The sequence below is a fragment of the Lacerta agilis genome, chromosome 13 (genome assembly GCF_009819535.1).
Source record: "Lacerta agilis isolate rLacAgi1 chromosome 13, rLacAgi1.pri, whole genome shotgun sequence".
Taxonomy (NCBI): Eukaryota; Metazoa; Chordata; class Lepidosauria; order Squamata; family Lacertidae; genus Lacerta; species Lacerta agilis.
In genome coordinates this window covers 51635547-51659421 of record NC_046324.1, presented here as the reverse complement: position 1 = coordinate 51659421, position 23875 = coordinate 51635547, and the positions used below count along the sequence as shown (strand labels likewise).

The 23875-nt window shown below is 55.6% G+C and overlaps 2 protein-coding genes across 2 annotated transcripts in view; one reads left to right on the top strand and one right to left on the bottom strand.

The window, feature by feature from the left end:
• LOC117056456 (coronin-7-like) overlaps nt 1–23875 on the bottom strand; it is a 98074-nt gene that overhangs the window by 41705 nt on the left and 32494 nt on the right. The gene's annotated exons all lie outside the window — the stretch shown is intronic.
• On the top strand, nt 10394–12413 carry VASN (vasorin). Its single transcript, XM_033166836.1, has one exon. The coding sequence runs from the start codon at nt 10415–10417 to the stop codon at nt 12389–12391; it is 1977 nt and encodes a 658-aa protein (XP_033022727.1). The 5' UTR covers nt 10394–10414; the 3' UTR covers nt 12392–12413.

The window sequence follows — 23875 nt, the reverse complement described above, 5'->3', positions numbered from 1 at the left end:
GACTCCACCTTCTCGCAGCCTCCCTGCGGATGTTAATACTCACATTGGGGGGGGGGGTTGAGAAGGAGGAAGCCTTGGCCAGGATCTGTTGGAGCGGAAGCTGCCTTATTCCACCAGCCTGTGACCAGGAGGGGGTCTCGCCAGGGTGGAAAGGGGCCCTTCCTTCCACACAAGCCCTATTCCTCCTCAACAACACCCCCTCCAAGCAAAATCTCCCTTTGCAGAGCTGCTCCTGTTGCAACAGCCAGCAGGTCTCTCCTCTCTCTCATTCAATGCACCCCAATCAACCACTCCCTTGTTTTTCCAATGGCTTTTCCTAATCGATCCAAGCCGCGGCGGTTAGGAGCAAAACGGGCTCTGCAAGCGTCCGGGAAACTCTTTTCTGCCGTTCGCTCGCAACGCAAACACAAAAAACGCAGAGGCGGGAGAACAAAACCTGCACAGACAGAAGACCTGCGGGAGAGTAGAGCCCAGCAAGGGTCCTCTGTGGGGTGGGGGCAGAGAGCACGGCTGTCCCTGGGCCAGCTGGAAGGAATGGCTGAGAGCTTTTTGGACCTGGCTCCAGGATCCAGTCGACTGAGCGCTGAGCTCATCGGACAAGAATGAGCCTCAAAAGCCACAGCGGTGTGCAATTGTGTGTGTGTGTGTGTTCACCTCTGCTAATCTGGCTCCAGCCTGGGCAGTGCACTGACCCTTCCAGGCCTGGCAGAGGCCCCCCCTCCCTTCTGCCGCCAATTAAGAGGACTTTCCTGTCTCAGATCCCGCACAACAAGCTCTCCTAATTAGTAATGAGCCCATTTTGAGGCTCTGATGGAGCCTCTGAGTTGCAGCAGAGCCTTCGCCTTGGCGCATGCCCAGTGGCTACGGGGGGGGGGTGTTCAAGAGGGAGAAGGGCTGCCCCCCCACCAGTGAGGAGAACGGAGAGAAAGTTGAGCCAGCAGCTCTAGGGTGATGGGAGAGACAGCATCTTAGTTTACACTAGATTCAAGGTGGATTGGAAGCACATATAGAATTTGAAGTAGGGGGGGGATGAGAAGCTAGACAAGGGCCAAACCATTTTACTTTGGGGGGGGGGAGCCAACTTTACTTGGGGGGGCAGAGGAGTATAGAATTGTGGAAAAGAGAGATGACTTTTCCACTCGGTGAAAGTGAAGGCCGGGAGGAGATTCAAAAGGAAGGACTTATTGACACAGAAACGTAGAACTGGAGAGCTGGAAGGGACCCCCAGGGGTCATCCAGTCCAACCCCCTGCAATGCAGGAATCTCAGCGAAAGCATCACAATACAGCAGTAGCATTTCTAGTGTAGGTGGCGGGTGTGTTTGTTTGCCAAGATTGGGAAGCCCAAGATTGGGAAGGCTTTGCAGGGCAACCCACATCCTTGTGGAACTCACTGCCACAAGATGTGTGGGTGGGGACTGGCTCGTGGGGCTTTAACTGGGGATGAGACGAATTCCTGGAGGATAAGCCTGTCTCTGGCTACTAGTCATGATGAAGAGAGATGTGGACAGATAAACAGATATAACCTCTGGCATCAGAGTCCGTCTCCCTCCAAGTACCAAATTCTCGGAAGGGGAGGCTGTTGTGCCCCAGTCCTGGTGCTACGGGCACCCCAAGGACACCTGCCTGGACACGGCTGCAAACATGGGTCTTTGATCTCGCCCCGCAGGGCTGGTTTTGTGTTGCCTTCCTCTGGGGCTCAGCAGAGGGCGGGAGCTCAGGAACAGCGCCACAGGCGGCTTGCAGAACCCTCTGTACTTTTTGCACGCAAATTCCGCCCTCAGACCAGGGAAATTAGACTGGCCTCGACCAGAGACAGGGCCTTTTCGGCCATGGCCCCAGCCTGGTGGGACACTCTCCCACAAGAGATCAGGGCCCTGCGGGATTTGACATCTTTCCGCAGGGCCTGCAAGACGGAGTTGTTCTCAGCCTGACCCCCCCTTCCCTTTTTGTATAAGAACTAGTACCAAAGAGGCCTCCCAGCATTCTCACAGGCCCATGTAAGATCAGCGCATGAGCATTTACTGTTCCCAACCCAAATCCTGCGGAAAGCCATCTAATTCAGATTTTAATTTTATCCTGGCTTGTTTTTAGGAGGTGATTTAATTATTGTTTGATTTTATATCAATGTTTATATTTGATGTTAGCTGCCCTGAGCCCAGTCTCGACCGGGGAGGGTGGGATACAAATAAAAGTTGTTTATTATTATTATTATTATTATTATTATTATTATTATTATTATTATGGCCAAGCCCAAGGCAGCCCTCCTGGGAGGAAGAGGTTGGCAGCAGTTGCCCCCCCGCAGTAGATCTGGGTCACCATGAAAGGGCAGCAAACTTAAACTCAATTTATTCTTGCGTTTTGACTGGGGCTGGGAAGACGGCAGCGGGCAAAAAGAAGGAAGGTTCTGCCGCAGGAGCCAGAATGCCTCCTTCCTTGGAGGTTTTTAAGCTGAGGTTGGGTGCCCACTTGTCATGGTTAATTTAGCCGAGATCTCTTCGTTGCAGGGGGTTGGACTGGATGATCCTTGGGGGTCCCTTCCAACTCCACGATTCTAAGATTCTAAGTCAACTGGTTTATTGCTCAGTAAGGAAGTTGCCGCAGAACAGGTTCAAGGGGGCTTGGGGTTCCTTTTGGATGAGGTCCAACAGCTGCAATGGGGGATATATGGGGCTGGGGGTAACCAGGGATGTTCTTTGTCCATTCTTGCTTATCCGTAGGTAAGTGAGGAATTTCTGACAGTTGCAAGGAGGCTGCCTGGCAGCTCCCAGGAAGGAGAGGGGGGGGCTTTGCTGGCTCCCCCACCCCCATCCTCACCCCTAATCCTGACCGCGAACAGGATGCCAGGGAGAAACCGGAGAGCCCTGACCCTGCAATCAGGCCGGGGTCAACCCCACTTATCTCCTTGCCAGCAAAACACAGCCGGCCCTTCAGGAGGCCTGGGCTGGCCTGTCAGCACCGCCCCCCCCAGCACAGCTGGCTCCCATTACCCACAATGCTCCAGGCCAACCTTCGCCCCAGCAGAGGGGCCCACGGTCTGCCTTCACCTGACAGGTTAAGAGATTGCAGAAGGAACAAGAGGGCAGATGGGGGGGGGCAGCGGCAGAAGAGAGGGAAGCTGTGGGGCACCCAAAGCAGGCAGGGGGGTGCAGGAGGGCTGCCTGGAGAGGACCCTGCAACAGCTGCCTGCTCCACCCTGTGTACTAAAGGGAGAGGCAAACCCCCCCCCCCCACTGCCGCCATACACACACACACACCCCGGCTGTGGCTGCAGCTACCCAGGGCTGCAAAATCTGGCAACAAGGACCCATTAAAAAGACATTTCAATTAACTAAAAGCCAATTAACTAGGCAGCGGACTTCAAACTTTGGACTCTCTGGGGATGCATTGGGATTCCTGCATTGGAGGGGGCTGGGCTGGATGACCCTTGGGATCCCCTCCAGCTCTACAATTCTTTGAAGCTTTCGTATATTTACGCGTTGCCTTTAGAAGAGGTGATGATGCCCGTACTGAGAGGTTACCCTGATGCAGGGGACACACACGTGGGCATCGTTTAAATATGTAGAAATATTCCCACCTGAATGCAAATGTACTTGATAAATCTACCAACAAAAATTCGTACGCTCAGTCAGTTTGGCATTTCTTGAGCCAGGTCACAACAGCCAAAGTGACTGCAGAGTCAAGGAGGGCAGCAGGGCAGGCGCAGCTCCCAGCTTCAAAGGGCAAGTAGGAGATGTGGGTGGTGCTGTGGGTTAAACCACAGAGCCTAGGACTTGCCGATCGGAAGGTCGGCGGTTCGAATCCCCGCGACTGGGTGAGCTCCCGTTGCTCGGTCCCTGCTCCTGCCCACCTAGCAGTTTGAAAGCATGTCAAAGTGCAAGTAGATAAATAGGTACCACTCCGGCGGGAAGGTAAACGGCGTTTCCGTGTGCTGCTCTGGTTTTGCCAGAAGCGGCTTAGTCATGCTGGCCACATGACCTGGAAAAACTGTCTGCGGACAAACGTCGGCTCCCTTGGCCAGTAAAGCGAGATGAGCGCCGCAACCCCAGAGTCGTCCGCGTACCCTTTACCTTTAGGAGACGTGGGCAGGATTAAGCCCAAGCCCCAGCTAGTCTCGAGAGCAGCCAGGCAGGTGCCTCGGAGAAGTTCAAACGCAGGGAACAAACGCCAAGGTGCTTCGTTGTTAAATATTTGATTTTATTTCAACCTCAAAACAAATAACCGTTTACAATACCAGTGCAAGACTGGCTTATTACACAAAGCATTTCAACCCAGGACACCCTGCCTAAAGCCTTCAGCGCAGGAGGGGCACACCTGTCCTTTCAGAAAACAAAGCCGCTTCTCATCGAGATCTTTCCCCGAGACCTTTGTCTTTCTCAGCTGACTTCTAAGGAGCGTTTTGGCAGATCAGATCCCGTACCACCTAGCTAAAAGAAGCTCAGTCCAAGATTCCCACCGCCAGCTCCCTCGCTGCCTAGCAGCAACTGAAAGGAAACTGGCACAGAAGCTCTGCCCCTGCTGTTTGCCCCCCACCCCAGTGCCCAGCCTGCTTCTCAGCATCCTTATGCACGGAGCCACATGGCTGCAGAGGGACCCACACGCCGCAAATGCCTCTAACCCAGCGCCCGGCCCCCCAGACGTTGGGGACTACAACTCCCATCCCACCCCCGCCCCCACCCCCAGCTAGAGGTGATGAGAGCTTCAGCCCAAACTTCAGAGGGGGCACCAAGTTGGCCGGCCCCTGGCATTAGGCGAGAGAGGGAGGTGGTTGCCCCAGGCGGCGGCTGGTGAATGTCAAGAAAGGGCAGCAAACGGTTATTTAATTTAGTAGCCAGGTATTTTTTGCCTGCAGGGAGACGCACTTCTGGGACTTTTGTGTCTCGAGTGCCAAAATAACTTGGCCAAACTTGGAAGGTGGAGCGCTGCCTTACACTGGGAGGGAGGGGCAGGATGCTGGGCTTGGAAAGAAAGGGGGACAGAGCTGGGGGTGTTTAGCCTGGAGAAGAGGAGGCAGAGAGGGGGTGCGAGAACCATCTTCAAGGATCTCAGTGCATTGCATGGGAAAGGGAGCAAGCTAGAAACCAATGGATTCAGGTTCCAAGAAAGAAGATTCTGACTAAACATCAGGAAAACGTTTCTGACTGTCTTCTGGATCCACACGTCCTTCCACAGGGGGGACATAGATTTCCAGGCAGGAGTTGATCACGGTGTGGATTTGCCAAGCGCGCCTTCCTCTTAGCACGTTTCTCCCTTGCGTCACGAGTTCGAGTGTCTTCAAAGCCCATGACACCTTAGGTAAAGGCTGTTCTCCAACTGGAGCGCTCGCAGGCCAGTGTTTCCCAATTGTCGGTGTTTATACTACATGTTTTAAGATTTGCCTTGAGAGTCTTTAAACCTCTTTTGTTGACCACCAGCATTACGCTTTCCTTTTTTAAGTTCAGAATAAAGTAGTTGCTTTAGAAGACAATCAGGCATCCCACAACATGTCCAGTCTCACGAAGTTGATGTTGACAGTAGAAGCTGTTTGACAGTGGAACAGACTCCCACAAGAGGTTGTGGACTCTCCTTCCTCAGAGGTTTCTAAGCAGAGCTTGGATGACCACCTGTCAGGGATGCTTTAGCTGAGGTTCCTGCATTGCAGGGGGCTGGACTAGATGACCCTTGGAGTCCCTTCCCACTCCACAATTCTACAATCTAGCTCAACACTGACTGGCAGTAGCAAGGAGTGCCCTTTGCCTCAGAGCCTGCCTGGTTCTGTGGCCCTGAGCACCATCTCTGATGAATGCTGCCTTATGGGAAGCATGCGCTGCTACTCTTGTGCCCACAAGTTCTATCATTGCAAGAGGGTGCGAAAATGCCCCTCCCCACAGATTCCCTTCTTCCCTGGTCATCCTGCCAGGGAGGGGCCCCATCCCAGGCCTGCCCCCCTTCTTCCTCCAGCTGCACATTCCAGCCTTTGTTACCTGTCTGTGCCGTGCCAGCTTTGGGGGGGACTATTCCAGAGGCCCCCCCCTTCTTTGCCGAAGTTCATTAGCTCACTTATTAAAAGGGCTGACAGACATGCTGAGAAACAAGCAGTGCTCCCCCCGCCCCCGTGACCCCATCATGCTTTCGGGAGGGGGCATTCCTGAGCTGCCCAGGACCCACTCCAGCCTCACTCCCACTTCAGGGAGCAAGAAGGGGAGTTCTCCTCTCCCTCTGCTCTCTCCCCCCCCCCCAACAAAAAAAAGCAGCAGGATTAAACCCATGCCTGCCTTAATGGCTGTGCTAAGAACACAGAGAGGAGGGGACAGGCCCTGCCCTACATCATGGGGTCTGGGGGGTCCCACTGCTCCCTCCTCCTGGGATGGGCAAGGGTGGCAGCCCGGGGGGGGGGGCTCCCAGGCCAGGAAAGAGCAACTGCTGGTCCCCTGAGCCAGCGGAGGAGCCAGTTCTCTTTGACTCCGTTACGAATTGAGAATCTCCAACCCACCAGGGCTCTTGATTCAGCCGCTTCCAGGGCACTCTGGGTGTTCAGCACCTTTAAACCTGGCACTCAGCACCAGCCCTGCTGGGATCAGCCCTGCAGCAGAACTGCATGGGAGGGGAGCTATGTGTGTGTGTGTGTGTGTGTGTGTGTGTGTGTGAAGCACCTCTACAGCCCGGCTGGTGGGTAGCCCCCACCCACCTGCCCACTATGATCCACCTGTCCAGATCTGGATATGTCCTGCGGACCAGATCCAGCTCCTCACTCCTGGTCTACTCAAATAATAATCTTTTGGAGGTCCCAAGCAACAAAGATACTAGGTTGGCCTCAACTAGGGCCAGGGCCTTCTCAGTATTGGCCCCGACTTGGTGGAACTGTCTTATCACAAGAGACCAGGGCCCTGCGGGATTTGGCATCTTTCCGCAGGGCCTGCAAGACGGAGCTGTTCCACCTGGCCTTTGGGTTGGTTTCTGTTTGATATTTATGCTTCATTCTTTTATTGGTGGGTTATTTGAAAATGAGACTGCAGTTTTAATATTGAATTTTTAAATTTGTATTTTAATCTGTTATTTTAAATTGATTGTATTTATATTTTCGCTGTGATTTTAATTAGTGTTAGCCGCCCTGAGCCCGGTTTTTGGCTGGGAAGGGCGGGGTATAAATAAAAATTTATTATTATTATTATTATTACTTGCCGGAGAGGGAATCGCATGGTGGGCAGGGGCAGAGAGAAGCATCCGCTGCAACTCTTTGGGAGTTTGAGGGATTCAGGAGCCTAGGAAACTTAACCCAAGACAAGGGCTGCTCTTGAGAAACAGGAAGAAGCCAAACAGGAGTTCCGTCACCCCCCAGGAGAGGGCAGGGTTCCTCCTGGGCTTTTGGCAGTTTTGGGGGGAGGCAGATCCTCATGGAGAGAGGGGAGTGTGTGTTTTCCTTCCAGATCTTCCCCCCCCCACACCCCCTTCTCTGCCCCCCACCCACGGGTGTCCTTCAGCAGCACCCAAAGGCCAGGGGTTTCCAAAAGTTTGCTCCGTTTCCTTTAGTTTCCTTGCTGGGGGGGGCCTCTCTTGCACAAGCCTGTTCCTCTGCTCTTTTCCGGTAACCTTTGGGGGCATGAATTGATGACAGGCTAGGCTGACCCCCCCCCCTCCCTCTGACACATTGCTAATATACACAAGGAGGAGAGAACGCTTACGCAGAATGAAATCATCAGCTGGAGTGAGAGCGGTGGAATGGAGTGTTTGGACACAGGGCTGCCCGCCTCACAATGCGCAGAAAAACACTCTGTGGCTTCCCAGGGACTTGGCAGTGAGGAGGCAAGATGGGTTTTTTCCAGCTAGTCACAAGATGCCTCTGTGCGACCAGGGTGATGTGGCTGCAATGAGCCATGCGCCGCTCCCTTTGGAGGGGGGAGCGCATGGAGCTGCTCTTCTCCCCCCTCCCTGCCCCCGGGTGGGAGCCATCTCTGCCCATCACTGGGAGCAATAAATGTAAGTCATAGAATGGTAGTGTTGGAAGGGACCCCGGGAGTCATCTAGTCCAACCCTTGGCAGTGCAGGAATCGCAACGGAAGAATCCCTGGCACGTGGCCATCTAAACTCTGCTTGGAAACCTCAAACGAAGGAGAGGTTGAGTGCATTCCACTGCGCATACCACCAGACCCTTCCCAATGTTGAGTCATAATAATAATAATAATAATAATAATAATAATGATAATAATAATGATAATAATTTATTATTTGTACCCTGATCATCTCGCTGGGTTTCCTCAGCCGCTCTGGGCAGCTCTCAACAAAATATAAAAAATACAAAACAGCATCAAAAACTTCCCTAAACAGGGCTACCTTCAGATGTCTTCTAAAAGTCAGACAGCTGTTTATTTCCTTGACATCTGGTGGGAGGGCGTTCCACAGGGCTGGAGCCACCACAGAGAAGGCCTTCTGCCTGGTACCCTGTAACTTGGCTTCTCGCAGGGAGGGAACCGCCAGAAGGCCCTCAGAGCTGGACCTCCGTGTCCGGGCTGAATGACGGGGGTGGAGACGCTCCTTGCCTTTTGGATTCATGGGATTGGGTCCTTCCCTCCGGAGCAGCAGAAAACAAGCTTCCTCCATCTTGCAGGGGGCAGCCCTTCAGACGTCTCCCCCATCCCCTCTTCCTTTTTCCAGTCTCAGATGCTGTTTGGGTAGCAGGAACTCCCCGTATGCGGAGCCCTGAAGATGCCTCTGCAGATTTGAAGCCCCAGGGGCTTCCTCCTAAACGCTCCTGCCCAGAGCCAAACGCAGCTGGGGGGCTGGCAGGGCAAGGGCTCCCCCCACCCCGGGCTGCGGGAAGTCCAGTTTGCTGCAGCTGGTGGGGAGCAGCCCTGGGTGGCAGGAGACACAGCGCAGGAGGAGGCTGGGTGGGGCTCCCTTGACTCAGGCCAGATGGCTCTACCTCACTTGCCTGACTCAAGCGATAGACATTTGGGGGCAGGGGCAGCCAAGGTTCGGCGCAGGGGCGGCAATCTGGGTTAGGCACCCCGCCTTCAGCAGCTTCAGAGAGAGCTGCACTGCGACGGCTGCATGGGGCTGTGTGGCCTTTATCCGTAGCTCCGAGGAAGGGTACCTGCTTGGCATGAAGAATGTCCCAGGCAGGGCTGAGAAAGGCTGCCCCCTATTCCCTCCTCGGTGAGCCTGGCAGAGGCACTAGATGCCAGGGGTGGGCAGAAGTGGGGAGGAGTAACAGATGCGGGTCTTTGAGCCGTTGATCTGTTTTCATTTTCCTCCCTCTTAGTTTCGTAAGCTGACTCCCTGGCGCAACAGCCTTCAGAGCTGTAACGATGGTCTCTCATTTCCAACATGGGGGTTAAAAAATATGGTTTGCAAATCCACCTCATGCCAGGGTTTTGCCCAATTATCGCAAAATATAAGCTTTGTCGTTTCTGACATGCCCAAACCACAGACTTCGTTCTAACCATAATTAAGCTTTCGATTAGGTTTGTCCCAGTAATGGCTTTTGACTTCCAAAAAAAAAAATCCTCTCTAAACAATCTCCACTACTGTATATCAACAAACAACTGGGAAGGAGAATCAATAAAAATTCTCTTAAGGATTGTTTAACCAGTGGTGTCAGCACCGACTCGTGTTCATCTCAGGGTTGTGGGTTCGAGCCCCACGTTGGGCCAAAGACTCGGTTTGACTAGCCGAGGACCCTCGTGGTCCCTTCCGACTCTACAATCCTGTGGTCCTCTGATTCCCGTGTGACCCTTGGGTGTCCAAAAGGCAGGAAGCTAGGCAGCACAGCCTCACCTGAGGACGAAGCCGGGAGGGGGGAACTGCCAAGGAGAGGTGGGACTCCCCCCCCCTTGCGCAGGTGTAGCTTTTATGATGGAATCCACACCCACACGTTGCACGAGACTGAGCCCACAGACAAATAACCTCCCAGTAAAGATGGGGGGGGGGAGAGAATTGTACACTATTGCTTGTAATGGGGGGGAGGGTCTCACCAGAAACATGCATCTGCCCCTGCCTTGCAGGAGCTACCACAATCCCCTCCAGCACTAAACCCTCACCACCATGCCTCCTTCTCCAGGCATAAACCCAGTCAGGCTCTGCCAGCAGAATCAAGTTGGGCTGCGAACCGGATTTCCAGAAGGGCAGGAACTTGGGGGGGGGCAGGGGGTCATAGAATCATAGAATTACAGAGTTGGAAGAGACCACAAGGGCCATCCAGTCCAACCCCCTGCCAAGCAGGAAACACCATCAAAGCATTCCTGACAGATGGCTGTCAAGCCTCTGCTTAAAGACCTCCAAAGAAGGAGACTCCACCACACTCCTTGGTAGCAAATTCCACTGTCGGACAGCTCTCACTGTCAGGAAGTTCTTCCTAATGTTTAGGAAGTTCTTCCTAATGTTTAGGGTCTTGCAGCACTGTCCAACCCATCTCTCTCTTTCCCCCGCAGGAGCCGCGCCATGAGGCAGCTGGCGCTCTGGGCGCTGCTGGTCCTCCCTGCCGGGATCCTGTCCCGGGGCTGCCCCTCCGAATGCCAGTGCGGCCAGCCCCAGACGGTCTTCTGCATTTCTCGGAGGAGCCACGCCCTCCCGCAGGGCCTCCCCCCGGACACGGCCAACCTGTACGTCTTTGAGAACGGCATCCGGTCCCTGGGCGAAGACAGCTTCGCAGGGCTGCCGGCCCTCCAGCTGCTGGACCTGTCCCAGAACCTCATCGCCAGCCTGCCAAAGAACGTCTTCCGGCCGCTGGCCGGCCTCCGCAACCTGGACCTGTCCTCCAACCAGCTGCGGGAGGTCACCAACGAGAGCTTCCACGGCCTGCGGTTGCTGGAGCGGCTCTACCTGGAGCACAACCGCCTGCAGCACATCCACCCGGCCGCCTTCGACTCGCTGGAGAACCTCCTGGAGCTGAAACTACAAGACAACCAGCTGCGGACCCTGCCACCACTCCAGCTGCCCGCCCTGCTCCTCCTGGACGTCAGCCGGAATAAGGTGACCGCCCTCGAGCCGGGCGCCTTCCGCGTCCCCAACCTCGAGTCGCTGAAGATCGCCGGGCTGGGCCTGGGCGAGGTGGACGAGGAGCTGCTGCGGAGCGTGGCCGCCCTGCACGAGCTGGACGTCTCCGACAACCTGCTGCCCGCGGTGCCCCCGGCGCTGCAGCTCCTGCGGGGCCTCACCAAGCTCAGCCTAGCCAGCAACGCGCAGATCTCGCACCTGCGCCCCGAGGACTTCCGCGAACTGCGCAACCTGCAGGAGCTGGACATCAGCAACCTGAACCTCAGCAGCCTCCCAGGCGGGTTCCTCGCCTCCTTCCCCCGGCTGAGGGCCGTGACGGCCGCTGCCAACCCCTTCAACTGTGTCTGCCCGATGAGCTGGTTCGCCAGCTGGGCCGCCAGCGGCAAAGCTCTGCTGCGGAGGCCCGAGGAGACTCGCTGCCACTTCCCGCCCAGGAACGCTGGCCGGCTGCTCCAGAGCCTGGAATACGCAGACTTCGGCTGCCCGGCCACCACCACTACCACCAGCAGTGTGGGCACGCAGAAGACCACCAGGCCGGATGTGGCCAAACCTGTGCCTAGCCGCCCGGGTGCGCCCAGCACGGCCAGCACCATGGAGCCAACGTCGCCCACCTCACCCACCACGCCAGAAGGCCTGCCCAGCGCGGAGCCCCGCCTCTGCCCGCCAGGCACTTGCCTCAACGGGGGCATGTGCCAACTGGATGCCCGTAACCACCTGGAGTGCGCCTGCCCTGTGGGCTTCACCGGCCCATACTGCGAGACTAGGGCCTGGGCGACAGCCATGCCCACTGCTGCCCGGGCACCTCCCCCTCCCGAGCGGCTGGCAATCAAGCACGTGGGGGGCACCTCGCTGAAGGTGGACCTGCAGAACGAGGCCTGGTCATCTTTGGAGCTGAAAGGGATTCGGCTGACGTACTGGAGTCTCTCTGGGCCGGACAAGCGCCCTGTCACCCTCCGCTTGCCAGCCTCTCTGCCCGAGTACACCGTGCGGGGCCTGGCGCCCAACTCCTCCTACCACATCTGCGTGGGGCCGCTGGGGGGCAAGGCCCACGAGGACGACCTGTGCGTGGAAGCCCGCACGTTGCACCTGACCCACCAGCAGCACGCGCCCGTCACCCAGGGCAAGGGCACCAGCCTGGCACTCGTGGTGGTGCCCGCCGTGGCTTCCGCGGTGCTGCTTGCCGCTGCCGTGGCCGCCGCTTCCTACTACGTGCGCCGCAGGAGGAGGAGGAGGAGGAGACAGGCGCATGCCGCCTCTGGAGCTGCCGGCCCGCTGGAGCTGGAGGGGGTGAAGGAGAATGGGGACCTGGGGGGCCACGGCCAGAAAGCGGCCCCCAACGGCCTGGAGTACGAGGTGCCGCTCATGCAGCCGCAGACGACCGGCCGCACCACACCCAGGACCCTGCGGCCTTCCTACTTCTAGAGCCAAGGAAGGGGCCCAGAGAAACTGGCAGCCTGGGCGAAAAAGCAGGTCCCAGCCCCCTGGGGGGGTTGCCTCGTAGCAACACGGAAGTCCCCTAAGGCGTTCTGAGCACAGCATCCCCAGGGGTGGACCCGATGCCGTCAGACTAGGCGGCCGCTTAGCCGTGGCCGCCCCAGGGATGCCCGGAGCGTGGCCAGGGGTCACGGAGCAAGGCAAGAGGGCTCCATGTTCTGGCAACGAAGGATCCTTTTGCCGAGCCGGGGGCAAGCAGATGAAGGAAGGACCGGCCGCCCCTTCTGCTGTGGGGGGGGGGCTTGAAGTCGGGGTGGGGGAGGGGGGCACGAGACGGAGCTCTCTGGGGGAGCTTATTGGGAAACAAAGCTTTACGGACGCTTAGATAATATTTATAAGGCAGGATTATGTCCCATTTCTTCTGGGAACTCTCTTTTCTAACACGGACGGAGCCAAGGTCCTTTTTTGTAAAAACCAGGCTGTGTAAGCGTTTTTGTACAAAAAATAAAATTTTTAAAAGGAAAGAGGTGTTTCTGGAGTGCGATGAGTGGGTGCAGTGGTGGGGTCATCGCCCCCTGCCATAAGCGGCAGGAAGGGGGAGGTGGGGGTCTTGGACAGGAGGGGAAGTCGAGGTGGGCGGGAGAAGAAGAGAAGAAGAAGGGTTTGGATTTGATATCCCGCTTTATCACTACCCAAAGGAGTCTCAAAGCAGCTCACATTCTCCTTTCCCTTCTTCCTCCCCCACAACAAACACTCTGTGAGGTGAGTGGGGCTGAGAGACCTCAGAGAAGTGTGACTAGCCCAAGGTCACCCAGCAGCTGCATGTGGAGGAGCGGGGAAGCGAACTTGGTTCACCAGATTACGAGTCCACCGCTCTTAACCACTACACCACACTGGCTGAGACCCCCCATCCCATCATACGGACAGGGGAAAAGACCACTCACACACGAACTTCCCGCATAGCGAGGGAGACCCCCCACCCTCCAAGATGGGGAGACTTATAGATGACTCTTGGGTGTCCCTTCCAACTCTTAAGATCTGATGATTCTCATACCCTCCAAATGTCCCGGTTTTCCAAGGACACTCCTGGAATTACAGAAGCCGTCCTGGTTCCCGATTTAATCCCCAAATGTCACAGTTTCCCTTTTTTTCCTTTCCTCCACATCTCGGAGAACAATTAAAAGTGGAGAGTGAGAAAGAGTAGAGTAGAGTCCTGTTTCTGCTGAAAGTAAAGTCCCTGCACCAAATGGAGAAAATGGTGAAGCTGCCAGACAGAGCCCTTCCTGTAATTTTGAAGGAAAAGGTCACCCAACCACTCGAAATCCTTTCCTTGCAATGCTTTTGCAGCCAGCCATTTCTTAGGAAACACAGCGAGCGCTGATTCCTCTATTGTAAATAGAGAGTCACACTGTCTACTCAGAAGCAAATCCCACTGTAGTCCATGGAGCTTACTCCCAGGTAACTGGGTCAAGACTGGGCAGCCTGCAATCCGAAGCATTTTTACACAGAATGAAGTCCCATTGAGTTCAATAGGATTTGCTCTCTGGTATGTTCCTGATCAATCTCACAGTTTCCATTTAGTAATTATTATTATTATTATTATTATTATTATTATTATTATTATCCGCCTTTTTCCCTGATGGGGACTCACGGCAGCTTACAGCTAAAATTCCATTTCCATTTATTTGTGGAAGGTGCTGCACACAATTCCTTCCCCGCACATTTTTCCTTTACAACAGCCCTGCGAGGCAGAGAGGTTGCCATCGGCTCGAGGTGACCGATGTCGATGAGCAGATGACGTCTGTCTGTGCCGCAAGATCAAACGCTGGAGAAGCTTCCTGATGGGAGAACAGGACGTCCCTATTTCCATCAGAGAAATGTCGGCGGGTATGGATTCTATCTAGCTCAATACTGTCCACACTGGCCGGCAGCAACGGCTCTGGTGTCGGGCAGGGCACATTCCCAGCAGCCTCTGCCTGGAGACTGAACTTGGGACCCTCTGCTCTGCCACGGAGCCACGATGGCCGTTCCCCTCCAGGCAGCTGCTGCCAGTCAGAGCAGGCACTACTGGGAAGGCAACCTCTCTTCCTCCACAGGCCTGATACAGCAACTGGAGCAGGCGCGGCTGCCTGCCTGTGACCACACGGGGAGAGGGGGGCCACCCTTGGGCAGAGCAAGGTGCGCCAAAATGCCGCGGCTCCTTTTCCGCCAGAGCCAAGCCTGTTGACACAGCTGCCTCCCATTCCAGACTCCTCTCGCCGGCCAAGAGTCCAGGGCGGCTTCTCCCTCCCTCCCCACCCGCTGCCGGCTGCGCATGGACCGGGCGAGCGCCACATGGATCTGATTAGGCGGAGGAGCTTTCCAACGCTGGATTGCACGGCCGCGGCCCCACCTAGCAGGAACGCAGCTCTTTCCCTGTGGCTGTGGTGGGGGGGGAGCAAGGGAGGGGGCACAGCGGATGCTCAAGGCGGGGGGAGGGGGGCTTTCCTTCCCTCTTGGTTCCAGGCACAGCCTGGGGGTGCTGAGCGCTGGGCAGGGGCGTCCTAATGCCCAAACCGTGCCTCTGGCACGCTCTTGTTAAGAGGACCGGCTGTGCCACTGGGGCATCGGTTCAAGGTATTTTGCTGCCCGAGGCAGAGCAGAAAACAGCATCCCCACCCCTGTCATGCAGCAGAGTTGTGAATTATGTGCCCTGTTCTGGTCGCCCCACCTCCAAACGGATATGGAAGAGCCGGGAAAGGTTCACAATATAGTCAAGGGGATAATGTGAGGAAAGGATGTGGCGTTTGGGGTTTTTTTGGTTAATAATAATAATAATAATAATAATAATAATAATAATAATAATAATAATAATTTATTTGTATCCCGCCCATCTGGCTGGGTCTCCCCAGCTACTCTGGGCGGCTTCCAACAAATATTAAAATACATTAGAATATCACAGATTAAAAACTTCCCTAAAAAGGGCTGCCTTCAGGTATTTTCTGAATGTCAGGTAATTGTTTATCTCCTTGACCTCTGATGGGAGGGCGTTCCACAGGGCAGGTGCCACTACCAAGAAGGCCCTCTGCCTGGTTCCCTGTAGCTTTGCTTCTCGCAGTGAGGGAACCGCCAGAAGGCCCTCGGAGCTGGACCTCAGTGTCCGGGCTGAACGATGGGGGTTTAGAGAAAAGGGGAGCAGATGGCAACATGATAGGAGTTTGTAAAATCGTGCCTGGCACAGGAAAAGCGGACAGATGCAAGTTTTTCTCCCTCTCTCATATCACTCAAACTCGTGGACATCCAATGTTGGAAGACTTAGGACAGATAAAAGCATGGGTAGGCAACCTAAGGCCCGGGGGCCGGATCCAGCCCTATCAACTAAATCCGGCCCACAGACGGTCTGGGAATCAGTGTGTTTTTACATGAATAGAATGTGTCCTTTTATTGAAAACTAGTGGTTTCAGCCCGTTAAAATAACGGGCGCTAGAACATATGTGCTCCAAAAAATTTAAAAAGTCACTTGTTTCTTTAATTTTTGTTCTTTTGTTGTGGGGTGGGTCAGAAAGTGGTATTTGGGGGTGCCCTCCAGCCTCAGCGGGTTTCTAGCTTTTCCGCCCAGCCAGTTCTCGAAGGACTGATCCTGAGGGAGCGAGGTTGCGGCACTCACCCTCCTTCTACAGGACTCTTAGGAAGCTGCCCCATCGCGCACCCCTGACCACCGCTGAACCCGCGCAGCGGGGAACACCGCCGAGGGAGGAGGAGGAGGAGGGCGCGGACCCAGCTGCTGCACACCCGCCCCGCAGGCGCCTGCTTGGAGCCAGTTGCAGCCTAACCAACCTCACAGGGCTGTTGTGGGGATTGTTCAAATTCCTGATAAGTTATTTGTGCAATGGCTGAAACACTTGGCCAGTTGGGAATCAAATTACAACCTTGATAATTCCACCCTAACCCTCAGTACAGCATTGTAATTATGTAATTATTAATTTATTATATAATATAATATGGTATAATAATTCAGTCTCCCTCTGCAATATCAGGGAGCCCCTTTACACAATTTGGGTGCCTCTTTTCTCCCTTCAGCAGCATCCCTCAAGGACCCCAGGCCTGCCTCACCTGAAGCACACTTACCTGCCCCTTCTCAAATATGCTCCCGTCTGGTTCTCCTTTGCAAACTCTCTCCTATGTAACGGCTCCTAGCACGCCCAGCCCCAGAAAACTACACGTCCCATGCAGCTTAAGGCCATCCCCACAGAGCGACGTGCCTGGAGTGTATGACGGGAGTCGTAGTTTCGGTGGAGGCAAGCTGCTTGAGAGGCGGCGCTTACGCAGTGTTGAGTTTAAAAACAGCCAAGCGGACAACATTTCCCATGAGCCTCTGCAGCACGAATTCTATTGGGAGAGCCGGGCGCTGCAGTGCAAGGCATGACGGGAGTCGTAGTCTTGGTTTTCTGAGGTGGGGAACAGACAGTTATGGCGGCGGCCTCATCTTCCACGGGCCCGGGTAGGCCCGACGAAGCTGCGGTGACCCCCGGGGCGCTGCAGTACAGCCTCTTGCTGGAGCACTTGGTGGGCGAGAAGCGCGGGCCGAGGCAGGCGAGGGCCTTGGATCCGGCCTCCCTTGGGGGCTTCCCAGCACCAGCCAAGAGCCCCGAGCAAAAGATTGTCGAGCGGGCCATGGAGAGCTGCGGCTTCAAGGCGCCGCTAGCCTGCATCGGGGGTAGGTCGCGGTGAGGAGGGAAGGAAAGAGGGATTTTGTTTGGCGGTGGGGCGTCTCTTTTTTTTGGTTTTGCGAAAAGTTACTTCTCGGGTCTTCCCATCGGCCTACCTTGCAGGGTTGTCGTGAGAAAGACCTTAAGCGAAGAGCACATGCGCCAGTTATGCTCATTAGGGTCGGTGCAGCTATATTTGTGGTGAATAGCATTTGTGGTGATTTTTATTTAAACTGCTATGGGCCGCTCCCGGGCTGCTAGGCCTCAGGGCTCTTGTTTGTAGCGGCGGCAGCGGCAGCGTGGCCTTCCTCCTCGGCATTCCCCTCTCTTCTGAAGCGCGGGCATTCGGATTCAACCGCCCCGCTTGAACTGCCGACGCTGCTCGCGGCCCGATCTCTCTCCATCCAATCCCTGTGTCCCTGGGGCACATGCTCAGTTGCGAAAACCCAGAGACACACGGACTGGACGCAGAGACACTTGCATTTTATATATATAGATGCACCTCTGGGTTATTTGTGGGGCATAGGAATTCGTTCATTCCCCCCCCCCAAAAAAAAATATATAGCCCCCCACAAGGTCTGAGGGACCAGCCCCCTGCTGAAAAAGTTTGCTGACCCCTGGATAAAAGGAAATCCGTCAGGCAACACCAACTGTGGAACTCCCTGCCCCAGGAGACAGTGGTGACCACTACCGGTACGTTGGCTGGTTTTAAAAGAGGATCAGTCAAATTCCTGGAGGAGGAGAGGGCTATCGATGGCGCCCAGCCAGGGTGGCTCAGCTCTGCCTCGCCAGTCGGAGGCAGCCATGTTTCTGAATCCCAGGAGGGGAGAGGGTTGCTCTTGTGCCCGGATCCTACTTGCAGGTTTCCCAATAGAGGCATCTAGTTAACCACTGTGAGAACAGGATGCCAGAGTGGATGGGCTCCACCCAGCGCGGAGGAAGCCTCTCGGGCACCTGGGAAGGAGTGCCCGGGGTGGGGCGAACCGCCCACAGGGCTCCGCGCTGTCCGCCAGCTACCTCCCACCCCCCAGCTGTAGGGCGGCTGAGGCCCCGCTGCGTGCCCCGTCCCTATGGGCACCGCACACTCCGTGCCATGCCGGCACCTGATGCCCATAGGGACGAGACGTGGCATGTGACATCCACAGGGACGGGGTACACAGCAGGGCCTCAGCCGCCCTACAGCTGGGGGGGGGGAGCCTGCGGGTGCCGAGACGCGTGGCTTGTTCACACTGCCGCCCCCGCAGTGATGAGTGCAGCCCCCCATTTTGTCACCCCCCAATCAGGGTGGCACCCAGAGCAGACCAAACCCCCCGAACCCTCCATCCTACGCCCCTGGCTCCACCTAGCCTGATCCAGCAAGCTCTTATGTTCATTATTATTATTATTATTATTATTATTACTCATCAGTTGTTGCCAAAGGAGGCCTCCGAGCAGCTTACATTTAAAAACATAAATATGCCATTAAAAGAGAGAGAAAAGCCATATACAAGACTGACATTTTTACAATACCCGCACCAGCTAACAGTAAAACATAATCATCTGAATCCCTCGAAGGCCTGGGAGGAAAGGGAGGCTTTCCCCTAGCACCAAAAAGACGTCAGTGGAGGTGCCCAGCAGCCCTCACTGAGAGAGGCGGGGAGCTACCACCGAAAAGGCCCTGCCATCAGCCTCAGAGGAAGGGCTCCGAGGGGGACCTGAGGTGCACCCAAAGCCAGCCTGAGGCAGAAAACCTCACAAGCGCCTCTCCTCGGGAGGAAGAAATTGCAAGAAGGAATGAGGAAGAGCTTTCTGAAAAAAAGAGCTGTTCAGACAGTGGAACGGTCTCCCTCGGGAGGTGGTGGGCTTTTCTTCCTTGGAGGTTTTTAAGCAGAGGTTCGATGGCCGTCTCTCCGGGATGCTTTTGCTGAGATGCCTGCACTGCAAGGGGGTTGGACTAGATGACCCTTGGGTCCCTTCCATCTCTATGGTTCTAATATGAGAGGCATTGCAAGCCCAGCTCCTGTAAGCCACTGGCCGCTTTCCAGCGTGGGCCCCTTGCCCTGCCCAGTGGCGGAGTAAGGCTCCGCGGTACCCGGGGCGGCAAAGGAAACGCCCCGGGGGTGGGGCGTCGTGACATCACATTGTGACGTCATGACGCTCCGCCCCCAGGGCGTTTCCGGGGGTGCCGGCGCCGCTTCTGCAGCCCTCTTTTAAGCCGAAGAGCTCGCTTTTAAGCTCTCCGGCTCAAAAGGAGGCTGTGGAAGCGGCGATCCGATGACAGAGTGCGCCTGCGCGTGCAGGCGCACTCCATCGTCGGGCCGTGCGCTGCCGCTCCCAGGGTGACGGAGGGAGCGGCAGCGCGTGGGAATGGCGGGAGGGGCTGCCGCTTGTCACCCCCATGCGCCGCCGCTCGCTCCGGTCGCCCCGGGAGCAACAGCGCACGGCCGAGGGAGCACCCCGTCCGTGCAGCGCTGCTGCTCCCGGGGTAACCGGCGTTGCCTGGGGAGTGGCGGGAGGGGCGCCGCTTGTCGCCCCCACCCGCCGCTTCTCGCCCCCACCTGCCGCTTCTCGCCCCTGTCGCCCGGGGGCGTACCGCCCCCACCGCACCCCCCTAGCGACGCCCCTGGCCCTGCCCACCCCCTTGCAGGACCAAAGGCTAGCAGGGTGCCCTCTCTGATCCCACAGGCAGCCCCCGCCCTGCCTGCCCTCACCTCTGGGCCTGGCACAAGGCGAAGGTTTCCTGGGGTGGGGGGAGCCAGGAAGGGCTGGGGCTCAGTGGGCAGGCAGGCAGGCACTGCTCCCCGCAGGGTCTCGGTGACACGCTGAAAGGGCCCATTGTCGGCTTCCCAGCAGATTTTTCAAATTAGCTTCCCAAATTCCTGCGAAAACTGCTGCTGAGCAAATATTTTCCTTAAGAGCCATGTGGATTTTTCCGACCGCAACAGGGAGGGAGATAAAAGCGCTGCTGTTACCCAGTGAAGGACGGAGGAAGAAGAGGAGGAGGAGGAGGAAGATGAAGAAGAAGAAGAAGAAGAAGAAGAAGAAGAAGAAGAGGAGGAGGAGGAGGAGGAGGAGGAGGAGGAGGAGGAGGAGATTAGATTTCTGGACAGACCTGCACCCTCACATTGCCAGGAGACTTTGCCGGCCAACTTGAGGCTGTGTTAACAACAGCCCTGAAGGGTTGGCAAGGACTCCAGCCAATGGTCAGGGAGGAGGGTCAGCTGGGAGTCCACCCGCAACATCTGGAGAGACTGTTTATCAAAATGCATTTGATATACTGCTCCCCAGAAGTCTGAGTGGTTTACGTCGTAACAAATCACAACTATATATATATATTTTAAAATAATGCAATTCAAATAAATCCACATTTTAAAAAGGAGGCGACACTTCTTTGCCCTCTTGCACGATAAAATCCAGCAGCGAAGGCGCTGGGGGGACCGGGGGGGGGCTCGATCTGCAGCCCGCCCCCCCCAGAGGACAAGACTTGGCAGCTCAGAATGACCCACAAGGCTCAGAGACATTGGGGGGGGCCATAAACCAGCCAGGCTTTCGCATGAGAGGGAGGGAGGGAGCCTACACACACACACACACACACACACACACACGCTCCCCTGAGAGAGACCCACAGAGCGAAAGACGGCAAAAACGGAAGCGGCAGCTACTGGTTCCAGGAGCCTGACTCTGCGCCAGGAAAAGGCTCCCTCAACCCCCAAACGAAACCCAAATCCCACTTGGATGTCGGAGCCAAAGGCAACGGAGGAGATGGAGGCTTTTGAGGAGGAGGAGGAGGAGAAGGCTGGGCTTCCGGAGGCGCCTGCCAAGCCCCACCCGATCAAGGAGCTGCCAGGCTCAGCCCCAAACGCCTGGCCTGAGACCCTGAGCAGCCCCAGCAGCAAAGCGGTGGGTGCCGGGGTCCCCCGAGCAAAGGGCACGGACAGGCAGCCGCTCTCCGGGGTTCAGCCAGGGTTCCTGTCCCAGGAAGCGCCGTGGATCGAACCCAAGACCTTCTGCATGCAGGACAAGGGTCCTCCCTGGTTTATTCCGCACTGCACCCTAACCCGCTTTTGACATTTATGCTGGGTATTCTTAGCAGCCACCGGGAGGAGCAGTCCTGGTGAAACAGAGAACTACCGTTGGAAGGGACCCTGGGGTCATCTAGTCCAACCCCCTTGCAGCAATTCAGGAATATTCAGGTGTCCCATACAGGGACCAAACCTGCAACCTTGGCATTATCAGCCCTGTGCCCTCACCAACTGAGCTACATGATTCTCTGTCGCTGCCACAAACACGTTTCCCTCTCAATCAGGGCCCTTCTACGCAACGCCAGGGGGAGGGGGGCTAGCATAATGTATGGATAGTTGTCTCTTGTTAAAAAAAGAGACCTATTACATTTATATACCACCTTTTCTTCCAAGGTGCTCAAAGTGGCATACATGATTCTCCTCCCCCCCCCTTTTCGCCCTCACAACAACCCTTCCAGATCCTAGTTCAGCACTCTAACCACTAGGCCACACTGCTTATATGGAGCCCACACATGCAGGCAGGGAAAGTGTGTTTTGCTGCAACCGCACAGGGACCCCCTTCTTCTTCTTCTTCGACACAGCACCCCTCTCACACCCCCTAGATGCCTGCCTGAACTACCTTGTGAACTTTTAACATTTCTTTTTAAAGTAAAACCAAGTGTTTTCTTTCCAGTGTCCTTGGTGACCGTGCACCCGCCTCTCCCGAAACGTGTTGCCATGGTGCGGTTGAATCCGGCCAGCACCGGTTGTTAAAAAGCAACATCTCCGAAGGACAGAGGTTCTGCAAACCTCTAATTTGCCTTTATTTTATGTTTTTTTGCTAGTCCTTCTGAACACGCCCAGTCTCTGGTCCGTGGCAGGCAGCCGCCTCCCCTCTCTATCCATTGCAAAGGAAGCGCTCAGCCCTCAAGTGAGAAGCAATTTCAACTTTGAGCAAAACCCAGGGGTCTCTGCTGCAACCTCCGCAACTCCACTTGCCCTCCTCTGTTTCTGGAGCAGGGCAGGCAGGCAACAGCCAGAAGTGGCTTTTCCAGCTTAGCCTAAATCAGATCCTTATCACCAGCCGGTCTGGCATCTGCACTAATTGCCTGCAGATGATTAACAGCACTTGCAATCAAAGTGGAGAAGGAAGGGGGGTGCGCAAGGAAACTCAGGCAGCAAGGGGCCAGGGTTTAGCCCCGCTTGCCAGGACTGCAGGCACTCTGGGCACAAGGGCTGAGTGAGATCTGGTTTTCAACACTGCGGTGTATCACCAGCTAAACATCGCAATATACTGATATATCACCATGTCTGAAATAAGGACGGAGCTATGGAGAGGAATTGGCTGGCTTCGTGGTTCTTCCTGCATCATGATTTTGACATACCATGCACCCACACACCCATGAGTCGCAATATATTGCCTGGTCAGTAATAATAATAAAAGTATTTTTATTATTAATACCCCACCCATCTGGCTAGGTTTCCCCAGCCACCTTGGGTGGCTTACAGCATATGTAAAACATAGTAAAATATCAAACATTAAAAACTTCCCGATCCAGGGCTGCCTTCAGATGTCTTCTAAAAGTTATGTAGTTCTTAATCTTGACATCTGAAGGAGGGCATTCCAAGGGAGGGCATTGTGAAACCATTATCACAATATGCACTTCAAACTGGTTTTGGACGATATATCACCCAACTCTAACACACATCGTGATTCACGATATATCGTTAGGTCAAAAACTATGGAACCAATATCACAATACAGTGGTACCTTGGTACGCGAACGGCTTGGCTCCCAAACAAATCGGCTTCCGAATGCCACAAGCCCAGAAGTAAGTGTTCCGGTTAAGCCAAATGTCCAACGCTGGCTCCCACAGCTTCTGATCAGAAGCTGCACCTTGGTTTTCAAACGGTTTCGGAAGTCGAGTGGACTTCCAGAACGGATTAAGTTCGAGAACCAAGGTATGACTTATGGACTTCAAACCGGTTTTGGATGATACATCACCCAACTCAAACACACATCATAATTCGTGATATATTGTCCAGTCAAAAACTATGGAACCAATATCACAATACCGGTTTTGGACAATATATCGCCCAGGCCTAAAAAAGGCTCCGTTGGGGCTGCAGAACTTTATGCAATAACAGGCGCCCTTCTCAGGGCAGGCCTTATCCTGAAACAACACAAAACAGTTGCTTCTGCCCACGGTGCCACATTACGGCTTCCCCTCTGCCATCACCGTGTGCTGGGGAAGCAAGCGGAGCCCCAAGGGGGGCAACTGGGCTTGTTGGCTTTTGGCACAAAAGTACCCGAGTCTGGCGGCGTCCAACCTCCTCCCGGCAACCCTCCTCGGCACCCCAAATCCCAACCCCAGAATGTTGCTGGAGAGCTTGAGGGCACCAGCCGTTTCCCTTCTTGTGGCGGCCAGCCGAAGGAGCCATGTGCGCCCCCCCCTCCCCAGACCACGTCCTGGAAGCATTTGCGCCGCTTCCTGAGTTGCCTGGGGCTCAGCGGGGTGGGCCTGACCTCCCCACCGCTTGGCTAAGAAGCAGCCGCCATCCAGCTGGAAGCACTTAGCTGCCGAAGCCGCCACCTGATGCCGCGGTGGTGATGCCCGTTAAGTGCAGGAGGCCCCTCAAGGGTGAGGCCAATGCGAGGAGGACAAGGTGGCTGAGGACGCCCGGAGGTGCGGCAGCCGGAATTGGGAATCTTTGCTTTCAGAGCGCCGGATGAGACCCAGCGAGGGCCCTGCTTGTGGGCGCCAAGGAGGCAGCTGGCTGGCCCTCGCGGAAGACAGCCGGGC

Bases quoted from the DNA above. Each gene is read 5' to 3' on its own strand.
- VASN (XM_033166836.1), top strand. From the start codon at position 10,415: ATGAGGCAGCTGGCGCTCTGGGCGCTGCTGGTCCTCCCTGCCGGGATC.